The sequence below is a fragment of the Coturnix japonica genome, chromosome 14 (genome assembly GCF_054131305.1).
Source record: "Coturnix japonica strain WE chromosome 14, WE-NBRP24, whole genome shotgun sequence".
NCBI classification, from domain to species: domain Eukaryota; kingdom Metazoa; phylum Chordata; class Aves; order Galliformes; family Phasianidae; genus Coturnix; species Coturnix japonica.
In genome coordinates this window covers 7,438,032-7,453,989 of record NC_140676.1, presented here as the reverse complement: position 1 = coordinate 7,453,989, position 15,958 = coordinate 7,438,032, and the positions used below count along the sequence as shown (strand labels likewise).

General features: G+C 40.3%; 1 protein-coding gene across 7 annotated transcripts in view; it reads right to left on the bottom strand.

Moving 5' to 3' along the window:
• Positions 1–15,958, bottom strand: part of ARNT2 (aryl hydrocarbon receptor nuclear translocator 2) — an 85,754-nt gene that overhangs the window by 34,926 nt on the left and 34,870 nt on the right. For all 7 annotated transcript variants that reach the window (XM_015873074.3, XM_015873078.3, XM_085515405.1 and 4 more), the window contains 3 exons: positions 5,679–5,781; positions 3,366–3,431; positions 2,858–2,943 (listed from right to left, as the gene is read on the bottom strand). In XM_015873074.3, the coding sequence (XP_015728560.1) occupies positions 2,858–2,943; positions 3,366–3,431; positions 5,679–5,781 (255 nt within the window). The remainder of the gene's footprint in view (positions 1–2,857; positions 2,944–3,365; positions 3,432–5,678; positions 5,782–15,958) is intronic.

Sequence of the window (15,958 nt, the reverse complement as noted above, 5' to 3'; positions counted from 1 at the left end):
ACACTAACAGTGACCACAGGACAGTTCTTGCCTTGGTATCTCTGCATCAGTACTCACTGTGATACACAGAGTATAGGGCACATCAACAATGAACAATGCAATACAGCCCAGAAAGAGGAAAAAAAAACAGGTGTTAAATTAAGTGCAGATTAAGTGTATTTGCAAAATATTTGTTACTGTGCTCACGAAAGTATATGATAAATGTTGTCTATCAGTTGCATAATGCACGTGCCACATTGCATGCTCTGAAAGAACAAGGTAAAGAGTTTACACTGAAGCATCTACTTGGCAATTGAAAAATAAATGAAAATTATCCACTCCATGGCTGTTTATAACCAGCTGAGACATGGCACAAAACCATTTATGCCCAAGAATGCAGAGATGATGCAAAGGCCAGGGGCTTACTACTTGCTACCTGGCTTGAACAAAAGTAATTTTATTACAGAGTAGGAAAAGCTTTAGCAAATTAAATTACTTGTGCAGTTATTTCATTTGCTTCGCACATTATGGTTGAATTACCTCTGGAAATGGGAACAAAATGTAGTAATGTTGCCACTGATTTACCCAAACATACTGGAAGCCAATTCAGCCTTTGGATATTCTCATTCAGCTCCGAAAGACAATGGTTATAAGAAAATCACCAAAACAAAATGGGGAAGGCTTGTGAGGGTATGAGGACAAATAAACACTCATGAAAGATGTCTCAATTCTGTACTACATGCCCTGAAAAAAGACACAGGCATGACTATGATGAGTAACAATTTGGATGTTAATAGAAAACACCACTGAAATTCCACGTAAGGCTAAAAGCTAAAACATCCCTTTGGATTGTTTGGAGGCACTGACTTTGTGGAGGAGCAGTGGGATATCATATGGGGATCACCATGTGATTTTGAGGAGTGCAGTAATAAAAATGGGATGAAACCCAACATTACTAAATGCATAAGCGTGCACTTGGGACTAATAACTGTCACAAACTACAGCAATAGTAATGGGATGAAACTTCACACTGTTGAATCAAAAGATTCAAAGCTGTTTTTGTTACAAAGACTCAGTTGACAAGAACTGAGGGGAAGGCAGCCTAATATATATATATATATTAGGTGGTTTAGGATGCCACCATACAGAAGAGAAACAGAAGATATCATACTTTGCCTCTCAGGACAGGAAGTAGCATTTTCATGATGTATCATTACAGTATCACCTGGAACAAGTCTCTGTAGTTCTGATAACCTACATCTTGAAAAGTGAAGCTAAAACAGATGGATAAAGAAAAGAAAATGCACAGTGAGAGCAGCGATTGGAAGGCTGGTTTATCTGGGCAAAGTCAAAGCTAACAAGAGACGACTTCCTTGTCCCGGTCCCAGAACACTGGAGAGACAGAGACACAAGGCAAGAAGATTTTATGTGAAGAATACACTACCTTAATCTTCCTATAAATTAATGAAGACCAAGAATTGAAAAGCTTGCTAGGCATGAGACAGCAGTCTGACTCTGGATGAGCTGGAGTAGAGCAAAACACCACCTACCCCAGAAGCGTCAGGTCTCTAAGGAGCTTATACCCTGCAGCAAGTTTTAACATGCGTTAAGTGAGGAGCTGCAAGAGATCTAATTTGACCCACACCTTTCTGAAGACACATCTCGTATATCATCGCTGAATTTTCTCACCCTTGGAATTATCAACAGAAAACAGTTTCATTTTTGTAGAGCAATTGACACACATTGTTCTATTCGCTCTTTTGCAACTGAAATGAAGTTGAAACATTTTGATTTCTACAGCACAGTGAAACCCTATCAGTAATAAGAGGGGATGTGTTCACTGTCTGTACTGTTTCAGAAGCACAAGTCACATGGGATATAAATTAGACCTATTCTTAAGGGCAAAAGTTACCAAAAATTTCAAAAGCTTCAGCTCTGTGCTATTGAAAATGTCTGTATGTACATGTGTACTAGTTTGAGAGATTATAAACAATGTTAACTGATTATATAACTCAACACCACAATTCAGCAGGAAATAAACATGAGGTTCACACCCATATTCTGATAACTGTACACCAGCGTGCAGACACAGTACAAACCACTTTTAGCATTCAAAATTTCTCATTAAATGTGATTTATGATTGTGGTATACAACCACAAAAGGGCAGGACGACTCAAGGTTTGATTCATGTCAGGTGCTGTTATGTTGAAACAGTCCTCTTCAACTTCTGCAAATGCCAAGGTCAGCCAGCCCAGTTCATGATGATGTCTAGATGAGCTCCATTGCTTCCCCTTGGAATTTTTCAAATGCAAATATTCCCATATGCAATATTGAGTAATAGGTAAACTCCAGTACAAAGAAAAATATCAAGACATTTCCCAGAAAAATATCCTCAAAAAAGAACTTATCACAATGGCTGAACGTTCTCCACTAAAACCACTACTTTGAAGTGAAGATCTCTGCATCTAAATTGACATTACACATTTTCATACACAGGTTCTTGCAACTTGGTACTTAACTGTAAGTTGTTCTTTTCTGGGTGTATCAGTGCTTTGGGTTTACCTGCTTAAAATGAGACCATTTTTATGTTGGCTATCAGACTGAAATCTTTCGGCTTCAGTTGCTGCAATCCCACATTACTGACAACTCTTCTACCTCTCTCTGTGGCAATGAAACTGAGAAGGGGTTCGCAGGGAATTAATTGGGGGATTCTGAGTGCAGAACAACTGCTGAATTCTTGATATCAAAAGCTTATCAAGATCAGATAGAAAGTACCCTTATAGAAATTAAGCCTGGCTCTGTACCAGAAAAGGGATCCTGATCCAGGTTCCCAAGTCCCTGAAGATGCACATTACACTCTGCCCACGAGATACACACCTGCTGGTGGCCAAGCCTTGATGTAGCCAGTGCAATGGACAACAGCATACTGTGCTTCACCTTCTTTTACTGGACCCAGGCCATTCCTAAATGAAAAGGGAATACAAACATACCATGTTAACTGACATGCAGAATAGCTTTATGCTTTTATGCTATTATTAGTGATTTACTGATAACCATTAGCTGTGTTAGAAACATCCTACTATGACCCTAAAGTGCTGTATTACAACACTATTCACGTTTCACCTCCTTTCCACAGTACTTCTCATTGAAACATAATGAAGCTTATTTCAGAAATGGAACAGGTTAAGAGAAATAGTTGAGTCACTTGCTCACAACTTCTGCAAGACCAAGTGACCACCACAGCTCAAGTGAGTACTCAGTTCTCATCCCTGTGATCCTGGGCTACTTTGCACTGTATGCTAATGCAAGTTTTTCCAGGCTGTACTCTAAGCATTACGCTAGTGGAAAAATGAGAGTACTTAGACCACTGCAGTAAATTAAATACCTGTATCTTTTCCTCATGGTGGTTATTCTGTTCAGAGGTAAGTGATCCAGAGGAGCATTTCCACACCTAAATGTAAAAAAGTATTTGAAAGAACTCAAAAAGGAGTAAAAATGTATTTTCATCTCAACTATTTAAAGATCTTTATTAGTATATGAAAGCATACAATTATGGATGTTTATTTCTGACTGGAAGTCCCACATACATGTTTTCTCAGAACTTGCTCCTTTTGCAGCCCGAGTTCCTTGGGTGCAGTACAAATATTTTCATGATTTTATGAAAAACAATAGAGAAAGATTCCCTTCCAGCCCTCCAAATCTAAGGGCTATTAGCAATAAGAATTCCAAGAGTGGCTAAAAAATAGATACGCTTCCAGTTACCAGAAAACAGGGGTGAAAACTAAACAAGTGAGGCCCACACATTATACCCACACAAAATGATCTCAGTGTGTCAGTAGCTTCCCTGGACAGAGCATTACAACTGCTGCACACCAGCTATAATTTTTAGACATTACTCTGATCTTTGCCAGAACGGACATTTGTTCTGGTGTGTTTTGTGGTATTTCTAACTATGCCTAACAGCATAATTTTACAATCCATTTGAAGCTCAGTAAATAGCCTGAAAGATGAAAACAGTTCATTCTCGGTTGACGTGATGAACAATAGCAATAAAAGAAGTAAACACAAGGAAAGTTCACATTATTTGACGATCATTCTTCCAACAAGTTCTTTTTTTTCATTGTTTCTTTTTTAAACTTCTGTTTTTATGTTTACCAGTCACTGCCAATGAGAAAGAATGAATAATTAAAGTAAGATTCAGAATTTAAAAACAAGGGGGATACTGGAATGTCTACAATTACCCTCATGCACTGGACCTGTGAAGAAATAACTGCAGTTTTAATTGTTGTTTTAAAAGCTGGGGAACAGCAGTAAATAGGACATTAGGCCCAACTTTTATATCTGTCTCCTCGTTAGAGAAGAAAAGATGCTCACTGAGTAGCATATATAAGGCTTAACGTCTCTAAAGAAATCTTTGTCTGAAGCCACCATATTTTGTTTCCTAACAAGCTATAGTATAAAAAAACAAATTCACCATTAACATTATGAGTGAGGATATGTGCACGATGCTGGATTCAGAATTTCAAAGTCATATACAGCTGCAATTCCTGCAGATTATAACCTCACGCACTGCATAGAACTAAGAAAAGCTGGTGTGAGAATCCCTCTCTAGATTATTGATCATTGTCTTTTTCCTTTCATCTTGACACATTCTCCTTGTCTGATGAACACTTCCATTGAAATACACAATTTTACTGCATCCTCCAACGCTCATTATTGACTTAAAATTATTGCTATTGGCCTGCATGTATCACTATGAAATCTAAAGCATAGGAATCCTTTGCGCAGTTCAAGAACAGCGAACATAAGAGGAGCTACATTTTTAGCACCTTATCCTGAAGGCATGAAGTATACAAACCCCTTTCAAATGCCCTACATTCAGCCTCCTTGCACGATGGACAGAACATCCACCACAATTAACAGAAGCACACGTATCTGTAGTAATGTGTCAAATATTTTGTTTTGCATGTCTTGCTCCATAACAAATTGTGCACCAATTGTTCCCAGCATATATATCGGATATAGGCTGTATATGCAACCATGGACCTCCCCCTCTAACCACAGAGACTAATCCTGTTTGCACAGAAGAAGTCAGAACCATTGAGCAGGCAGACCTCTCAGGAAGCCCAGGCAACGCAGGAGAAGGTGGAAAATTGCAAAATAAAAACCCTTCAACAATTACTCATGTATCTAGAATCAACTAGCCGACTTCCAGTTAATTCATACCAGGCTTAGGTTAATTCTTCCATAGCTGGCAAATTTGCAGCTGAATTCCTGTTTGTCTTCAAGATTCTTTTAATATTATTGGTTTGTTGAAGAAAAACACACAGAGTTGGGCTTTCATTACACTTGCAAAAGCTCTGTTCCCAAAGTACTGATTCAAATACTTTGACCTGAAGAGACAACTGCTTACATGCCAGGGGTGAAGTTGTCATGAGGGTCTCTGGAGATAGTATACAACATCCCACACTGAAAAAAAAATAACTGCAACACAAATGAGGTATTGCTTTGCCATTAATCATAAAGGAAAACAAGTTTCAGTTTTACTAGAGTTACAAAAGTAAGCATTCTGGAAATGCTTAATGGGAGTATGTCACTACAGCTTCAGTCTTCAAACAAGGTCAGAAGAGAGTAACAAAATACTCAAAGTCTGTAATCTGAGAATATCACAACAGAAATACCAGGTATATATACATACCTCATTCTGCAAATGAAAGAGCGCCTTGATCCCATGCACATTCTCATTGAGGACTGCTGACCCTCTTTCTTTACTGTTCCAGTCTTCAAGTCCAGGATTCGTCCTAGAAAAGCCAGCAAAAATAAGTGATGTTTAATGTTTAAAATATAATGTTATAATGTTTAAAATAGATTTAAACCCATTTAGTACAAAAGAAGATGACAATACACTCATAAACTTAATGCCATTAGCCTATATAGAGGGGAAAAAAAAAGCCAACCAAAAAGCTCATTTCTTGTCTCACATCTGTTACGTGCTGGCTTAACCAATGGTCTCAGTGAAGCTGAGTCATAATTTCATTATTTATTTATTTTCCCCTGACTAACCCAAGATCAACTGTTAAGGCAGGGTCAAATATCTGGAGACAGGGAAGATGATGACAGCAAGAACAGCTTTTTCACTTGAGCTGCTCGCTTCAGTCCTTCCCAGATCTGCAGATAAAGCAACATACACCATCTCCTGGCTGCTGCTTTTCCTTCACTGTGCTTTCATGTCTATCCTGAACCCATTGTAACAACACCTCAGAGATTCAGGGCTATAATGACAGTGAGGAATAGCTAAGATCAAGGATTTCCCCTCACAGATAGACATAGCAATAAGAAGAGGACAGATGGGGGCAAAGTTGGGTCGATGCTACTAACTTAGAGAAGGTCCTTACCAGAATAAAAACAAAGGTAGCACATGCAGCAGTATCATAGCTTAATTTTTGCACTCTCCTGACAACGCAGAAAGCAGTGGTTATTACAGAAAGCTTTAGATCAGCAGCAGCAGTGTCTGAGTATCACCCAGTTTCCTACCGCATGTCTCTACAGAGCTGACAGACTTCTGCGGCTACAGCTCAATTATTAACAGATGAACACATAATCTTACATGGTACTAACATGGACTAGAAATGGACAAGAAATGAATCACTGTCCCAGTTCCACAATGCTTCAGGGCTGGATAAAGCCACAACAATTACAGTGGTCAAGAGAAACGCACTGAAACAGCTGCTAGACAACTAAATCACAGCCACCAGCTTTCAAACCTTAACTAAGATAGAACAATAGGCAAATTTATAGCAAGATACCCCTCTCTGTGCTAAGATGGAGAAATCATACAGAATACAGTCAAAGTCTTCCTTATCCCATTTACTTAAAAGTCTCTGTCCAAAAAATCAGTTCTGAAATAACTCTACTGCCAACCATACACACAGCAGAATTACTTTAACTGAATATTCACCTCTACCCAAGAAGGGGACTCAAGTCCCTATAAAGCAGCCTAAAGATCAGTATATGTGCTGTCCGTGAGCGTGCAAGCCAAGGCAAACCACTGAAAGTGTTTTTCTCATTAAACACATTAAATTTGCGATGCACGTAACCAAAGAAGAGCTGTTTTCTGTGCACTTTGTTTTCTCTTCATTCTAAAACAAATTCTTAAATGTGATACTAATAGTCAAAAAGCAGTAAAGAAAATGCAACCCAAACAGCTAATGGGAATGTATTGTAAATACATTTCAGAACTATGTGGCTGCTAAGCTTAAAACTGCTGACAAGAAACTGCTCTGGCAAGAGAGCAGCCTCCAACAAGATTATCATAGTTTTAAAACTCAACTTCGTTTGGCAATGTCTTAGAAATATGTACCAGATAACAAATAGTGGTCTAAATCTTGCACTGGCTTACAAAATCACTGCAGGGGATGGTGGGGGTGTGGGTATGAGTCAGAGAAGTGTTTGGTACATAGGTATGACACAGTTATCTCAGCAGCTTGTTTCAATAGTCTGCCATCCATGCGTTCTGTAACAATACATAGCCAGCTGACATACTCATAAAGAACAGACAATTTGTGACATATATCATCAGAAGTTAATGCCCAAATTCCCTTAAAAACATGGAGAACTGTAGCTGAATAGATGAAGAACAAAGCCTTTGGTTCAGCTCAAAGCAGCCTGCATCCCTGGGAGAAGAGGCATCTCCTAAGCATGTTGTTACACAGCTCCCAGCTCCATCACAGCTTCAAGTTATCAATACCAAGGACATCAGGTGTGTAGAGCGTTATGTAGGAGACGAAACAGAGCAACAACTTGCTATGAGACTGATATGAGTTTGTAACCAGCATGGCTACGTACCACAGGTAAGTGCTGGTTTGGGAAAAAGGAACCACCTCAGACTGCAGCTGCAACAGCACAACAAGGCCTGGTCTCAAAGCACAGCCACGTCTTCTCCCAAGGCTCCTCAGCCACTCCACACCTGACTGTGTGAACAGGGCTCCCCTTCTGCCAGCACAGAGTTAGAAAATCACCTTCTACCTGCTTTAGTATCACCAACAACACACGGCAGCTGCTCACGCAGTGGATCCTACACTCCATTCCTTCATTCCACATATGCAGGTTGGTTCAAGGTACACTGCAATGATAGCTCTGTCACAGAGCCATGAAACAGTCCTATCTGCGTGCTCCTGATCTTCTACACAAGTGCTGCCTCCTCGGTGATAAATACTCACTTAAGTTTCTCCACAGGACACCTGCACAATGCACATCTGATATAAAAGTTGGTAATTATAGTCTTGTAAGAAATATTTCAGGATGCTCTGACAACTTCCTCTAACTGAACAGTGCACATGTGCACTTTTTGCCTCCTTTCTTCTTCTAAAGTGGAGCAATTTTAAAAGGGAAATGCAATTCACTGCCACCCGCAGCTGAATCCCCCAGCGAGCTCCACATAAATGGGTAATTGCACGTAGTTCTCTTCCACATTAAACTTCTCCCCTCTCCAGCTTCAGTGACAGCCCTCAGACACAGCGAGAGCAAGATGAGTGTCTGACACTGCCATCTTATTACAGCAGCTGCACACTTTAGAGAAAAACAGTTTACTCTGCTGCAAAAGTGAAAGCAAATAAACGACCACAAGCTTATAAAACCAACACGTAAATTGAGTTAGTCTGGATATAATTGACCATTTATTGAAATTATCCATCAGAGACCACACTGATGGCAGTGCTGCTTAAACCTGTAATACTCCAGTTGCCTGCTGAGCAAGAACACATAATGTAACCCAAGGAGCTGATGTCCTCTGCTACAACAGGAAAGGGCTGTAAGAGGGGGCAACATAGCTGAGGACACAGTGCAAGAGATTAATTATTGGGGTAAAATTAGAGAAGTCAAATAAAGCTAAGCTCTCCCACTGGAGAGAACAGCCAGCAAACAATGCAAACAGTGAGGGAGGATGCATGCCTGGAACATTCTCTTTCTGTTGTGTTGCAGTGTTTCTAAAGACGCTCTAAAAGCCATCAAGAGGACCAATGCTCAAATTAGTAGTAACACAGCCCTCATATGTGCAAACAGTCAATAGATCACAGATGTATTTTCCTCCTTTTGGACCTTCACTTGCTACTGTGAATGTTCAAATATCTTTTCTGTGCTTGCAGTGGTTGAGATGAACCTAAGCCAAGGACAGGTCTGGGCCTACTGGAGTTCATGGGGCTTCAAATCTGGGAGTCTGGCTCAAATCCATCTTTATACAATAGCACCAGCCTGCTGGAAATTTGTTCCTTCATGGATAAGCACTGCATGCTAGGCTTCATAGCCTGATTATCAAACACAGTCTGTTCTCTATTAGTCTTTCAATTCTTCTTTTTTTTTTTGGTGGAATCAAAGCTCCACAAACATCTACACCTAATTCTATCACAAATGCTTTCCCTGCTGGATTTTTAGTTCCTAAGAATCCCACAGCCTGTAATTAGAAAGAAAGGCCTGTTATGTGAGAGTATTCTTCTGCAAATGAGTTCTGCACAAGTAGCTTTGTAAACATCTACCTCAAAAACGATCGTATGGTATCCAGCTCCAGGGCTGGAGTTTGCAGTAAAGAAATATCCCTCTTCTGCAACAAAAAGCTACAAGCATTTACCTTCAAATATTTTGGCATCATGCACACAAGGAAAACAGTTGGTAAAGTTCACAATACAATTTTCCATCTTACTCTAACTCATGAGAGTAGACAGACTCTTGCATAGACTGATGTCTTGCATAGAGTCTCATAGTAATCTGAACTAATGTAAGGAGTCTCACCTTGCCCTCAACACAACAGCCTTCAGCAAGCCAGCAAACTCACGCTGTAAGAGCATCCAACTTGCTCTTTGCAGGACAAAGACATTTCATAATGAATCTATGCCACTGGATTGTCTGCACGCTTCATTCCAGGCAAAATAAAATGAAGGATAAACTAAGTTTGGTTTGGACAAAATAACAAAAGGTACCTTTGTGCTCATCAAAAATACTCCGCAGGCTACTCAGGGAAGACAAACAGAACACAGGAATACTGCACCAAAAAAATCCTTACAAAAACTGAAAACATCTTTATCTTGCTATGAAAACGGAAAAAGCAAGACAGGGAGACAGGAAAACAAGAGGAAATTACTACAAACAAAAGAAAACTGATGGTCAAAGTATTGAGGCTTCTGAACACAGATACAAATGTAAGCTGAAATGTCAGAAAATGAAAGATTCATTCTGCGTTGATGCTGTCTATCAGTACGTGAAGATTCCAGAAAGCAGCAGCAGAGATGAGCTCTTGACTAAATCTACCAGCTGCTGAAGCCCAACCAGAAACCCAACCTTGCAAATTAACAGATACGAGATGCTGGCCACTGCTTTGGACAAGTAATCAAGGTCCAGAAGATCAACTCCTCCTCTCTGTTAGCAGTTTGCGCATATTCACCAACTACTGCTCAACACTCAGCATTACACCAAGTGAGGCACCAGCTGGAAGAACTCTTCTTGAAAACAATCTAAACAAAATGCTTTCATTAAGAAGCTGAGACAGCCTAAAATTGAGCTATTTATATAAAATTACTCTCGGTAAGCACATGACAGAGCAAACCAACTATTCTGTATTAATTCAACAATTAAAAGAAGAAAAGCTTTAAGAATTTATACCATTATAATGGTAAGGGATACAATTGTATTTCATATCTAATGCGTCTCAGCAAGTGTTTTAAGCTCTATTAAGTTTAATAAATAAGCTTCTACCCTGTGGATCTCAACATAAAAAAATAAAATCACAGATGACCTAAGCATACGTTAGAATCAAAAGTGGCTCTCCCTCCAGGAAATCATGTTCATAAAAACCAGAGGAGGCTCACAACATACAAATAAAACAATATGCAGAGATTGAGAGGAAATGCCACAGCTCAGACATTCACTGCTGGTCACCCAAGTACCCTCCAAGAAGGGAGCATCCCTCCAGCATCTCGACACATAGATAGGGACAACGCTCACAGCATTCCTCTCACTCACATCAGAGGCATCTCACAGGCAGTGCCTGCTAACCTGGTGTTCATTTTAACGCTACTACTTCATATTCGCTTTAATCACCTTTTAAACTTGTGACAGAAACACGAATTCTTCACAGCTTTTAAAATACACAGAGAAGCCACAAAGAATGCGCGGTTCTAGAATAAAGAGCTTGATGAGGTTGTTTTTACAAAACGTTTCTAACTCGTGATGCTTAACTCACTCACCAAAACGCCCTGCCACAAACAACCCTGGCCTGCAGGCAGAGCCATTCCCCAGCACACTCACTTTCTCCTGAACCAGATGCAGCACAGCCACGTGGAACTGCTGCCAGGATTGTAATGACACAGAACAGATGAGTTCATAGCAGACTGGAGGCTCTCCTCTTTCATACTTCAGATTTATGCATTATAAGTACTGTTTAAGTTCACACATTGAAAGCAGGTGAGGGTCTGGGTGGACCCAGCTGGTCTGACTGTGCAGGTGATGGGAACTGATGACAGGAGACTTCACCCTACCTGCACAACTGTACACCAGCACTGCTATTTCTCACTCTTCTGCTGAACTGGACTTCCTGCCCTGGTGCAACTTCTGCTGGGATCTCCAGGCATCCAACAGGCTCAATGCGAAGCAGCTTTAATCATCAGGTTTTACATGAGAGCAGGAGGCAGAGGTGGATGGAGGAAATATGTGCTGGTTCCAGTCTCCACTCATGTCTCCAGTAGGACTGGCAGAGAGGTGGAACAGGGCACGGGGAAGCATAGTGCAGACAGGACTGTGGAACAAGAGTGTACTGGGCAAAGCCAAATGAGGCACAACCACGACAGCAGTGATTCCAGCTCTTGAAAATCCCCAAGTACACAGAAAAGGAGCGTGTGGAGTCTTGTAGTTGGAGATGCAGAGGAACAAGCTGCAGGTCTTTTGTCCCATCTGACATTTAACATGGAAAATAGGGCACATTTGGAGATCATGTGTAGGCATTCAGCTGGAATGAGGCTCAACAGAGCTGTGTGGGCAAGCCTGCACAGTATGCCATGCAGAATAACCACAGACATCTAGAAGAACAGAACCACAGGGATGATGATATACCAGCATCCCTTGAGAACACCACATAAAGTGATAAATCAGCCAGCCCTACACAGCCTGGATCAAAGTCAGGGACCACACAGGGCTTCCCAGCTGTCATTATCCTGCACTTGTATCAACCAAACAGCTTGTGGGATGGGCAAGGATAAAATGCAGTTGTTGCACTTGCTCTGAAGACAACAGTGCCTTCCACACAGTTATTAGGAGGCTGCTTCAGCTTTCACAGCCATGTGCTTCACTGCTCTCACAGGCACAGCAGGAAGCAGCATCAGATCACACTCTTTGTCCAACTACATTATAAAACATCACTAATACACCAAATAAATACACCAATATACAGAATGAGTAACTGGCTGTGAGCACGTACTTCTTGTTAGCTGACAAAGTGAATTCCAAAGGACATCTGTGCTTTCGTTCCTGTTAAAGATGAAAAAAACTGAAGTGCAAGAGAACATTTCCACTTGCCTGCAGTCAGCCAGCAGCAGAAAGTGCAGGGCCTGAGCTCACATAAGCAATATGAGTTCTCAACACACTGTAGCTGTAGGTAATTCTCAATTACATAATCTACAGCGACTCCAAAATTCCATAACATCTCACAATGACTACGTGCTGATCAGGGCAAAATCAGCTTAAACATGAAATGTACATGGCCACATTTCCAATAGAAGACTACAGGCTGGGTGGCTGACTTATCTGGTTTTATATCCAGATATATCCAGATAACCTCTTGGTGTAGCAGTATGCATTTTGAAATGAATTACCTAAATAAGGAAAGTATATTTCACTTATATCAAATACTCCATGTTCATGATGCTATTTAGAAGCAGGAAATGCTCTCTATTGCTCTATTTTTCCCTCTGCACTCATGAAAAAATTCCTGAACTACCTACCCCTTAATGACGGATAATGTTCCACATATATTTATAAACCATCAAAGCTCATTTTTCTCACTGGCCCAGCTTCTCAGGAGGGCTATTTGAGCCTCTCTAGCGGTATTAAGGTTTACATCATCTAATTGCTAAAGGCGTTGTATAAGCATTAGAGTCAAATTATGACATTCTTACAATAGAATGAAGAACAGATCCAATCAGCAGCAATCAAAGTCAAAGAAAAAAATAAGTAGTAGTAGTAATGCAATTGAAATGTAGCTATTTTTACAAATCCATCTGTCTCCTACTTACTAACTGGAGACACTGACCAGGCCAAGGGACTTTGAAAAGCCTTCTCCCTGCCCCCCCTGTTTCCTCCCACCCCTCACTTTTTAATAAGAAACACCTCACATTACACAGCTGTTTGCCTAATACAACTTGTTCTTATAAAAGCTCACAAGGCCAAAAGGTCTCTGCTGTGCCTGACTAAGCAGTCTGCATCATGTAATTCTCCATAGTCTTGGACAAATTATGCATCCTCTTAATCAAATTAAAAAGGAATCTATGTGGGCTTTTCAAGCCACGTTGTTGAATTAATTTTAAGGGACTATTTGAAGGGACAGTGTTAGAGATCACATGCAGTTTCCCTGTTGATGGACCTGGAAAAACCGGAGAAAAACAAAACAAAACAAGCTAATAATTCAAAGCACATGTTGAAGGTTAAGTTATAAGAAGTGCAAAAGCATTTTAATGACTAAGTGCATCTGGAACTCTTGACAACACTTATGTATGGGAAACATTCAGTGTGCAAAACAGAATGGCTTCTGCAAGGCCATACAGATGTGTGAGCTGTCCCTCAAACATCCCTATTTCCAGTACCTTCCCTGTAAACTGGGATGGTGATTCTCCGATTTCCATCCTTGTACTGTCTTTTTAAACTTGCTTAGCAGAGTCCTTATGTTGTTATAGGGTTGGGAATGGTTTTAAACAGCTGTGCTCTGATCTTTGTAGGTACTTTTAGACAAGTATCACCAAGCTCATAGCTCCATGAGCTGGGCAGCTGCACCAACACTTCTTTGACAGCTATCAAATATATTTGAAGGAAATGGAGAAAATCATCATGCTTAGGCCTGCCAATGAGCCAAGATACAAAACTCCCCAAATGACAGAGCAGACTTTCTACAGCTAGAAAAAGAATCAAAAACCCCACAACCAGTTACTCCAACCATTAGCAGAGGCATCCAAACTAACTCTAACAACATAATTTATTATTTTACCATTCACAGCTGCACAATAAATAAATGCATAAAGCTTGTAAGTAGCTTCTAAATTAAACAATTTGTTTCATTTGAATGCTCAGCAGAAAGCCCTACTGAAATACACTGCCAAAACAGCTTCAGCTTCTTGCATTCTGAATGACTTGTACTTCATTAGCAAAGTAAAATAACTGGAATATGTGCTGTATTAGTAAAAAATTAGTATCATCTAGTCATAAACTTAGGTTATGGGGAGTTCCACAAGTCAGCGGTATATGATGGATTTGTCCATTAAGGAGATACATGATGAGCTAGGACTCATCACACAACAATAAAATATTGTAGTGCATTGCATTAGCACAGCAGACAAATTAGACTGAAGGAAAAGCTGGTTCTCCATAGGGCAAATGTTAAGGACAGTACCGTACTCTTCCAGCACATGGCGAGCGTCCACTGAGGCATCCAAGCCTTACAGTGGGCTGCAAGAGACATGCTCAGATTGCATTGGTGGCAACGTGCTAACCAAAGAAGGTTTTGGCAAGATTCTTGTAAAACACTTGTCTTTTCAAAAGCAGAAATATCGCTAAATCCATGTATTTCATCATAACAAAACAGAGCAGGCTGAATAAATATTTGAACATTCAAAAGGAAACCAAAAACCTTAAAACCCAGCAACTGAAAATGATCCGGTCAAACATCTGTGATAACAGACCTAAGTACATGGCAGTTTTCAAGCGAGAAACTCATGGTGAGGACTACAGAGAAATAAAAACCACAAAACCCATTTGGACATGCATGCCCGAGCACCTGAAAATCAACCCTAAAAGTATTTCCTACTGCTATTCAGGTGTAATAAGTCTATCTTGGAATACTAGTCCTTATTTGTATAGTAGAAACAGGCACTGACTGCTTTAAATGACCACTAAAATTAGCAAAGTCATTAAAAAAATCCAATTTACTATTACCAGTCTTTCCTCCAGCACTATCCATCCAATCTCAGTGCCTCAGCAGCAGGGAGACCACTGGGTCACTGTGTTTGTGTAGGAGTTGCTTTACGAACTGTTCTATGCATAGCTGGCTTCTCCCAGCATTTGGGATTTCTTTTCTTCCCCCCTGAAACAGCCCCAGAGACCAAAGCAAAACAAAATGCTCTTGGAATAAGTTCGTGAGATTAAATGTACCATACATTTAAAATACAATCATATGAAAGTAACTATTTTTGAGTGCTGACTTGGTTCTTCCATTGCTGTGGTACTGTCCACTGTGTCAAAGGGTACAAAGGGCCCTTGAAGTTCTTTCCTTATTACATGATCAACACACACACACAAAAAAACCAACAAATTCCAGCTTTACCCCTATAAGACCACATGACCACAGGCACTGCTCACAGCCATAAATGAAGGAAGGATTTGTTCCATTCACTTCAATTAAAGAACATGGCAATCCATTGGAAAGGAAACATAAAGTTTCACACAACTACCGTTACGCACAGGATGTTTAAAACTTTCCTTGTCTTCCTTATGGGTGTCATCACGTTTACAGGTACAGACAAACTTCATTTACCCACTAAGCTGGCAAACTGTAGTAAATCAAATCAAATATCAACAGAAGAGAAGCTGGAAATACAAGAGGCACTGGGCATCACTTGTAGCCACATCCATGGAATATTCAAGATGTACATGCCATACATGCACAGCGTGCTTGTTTCCTGCTCCTAAGCATCTACCATACTAAGTCATTTGCCTGCTATCAGTTTGGGA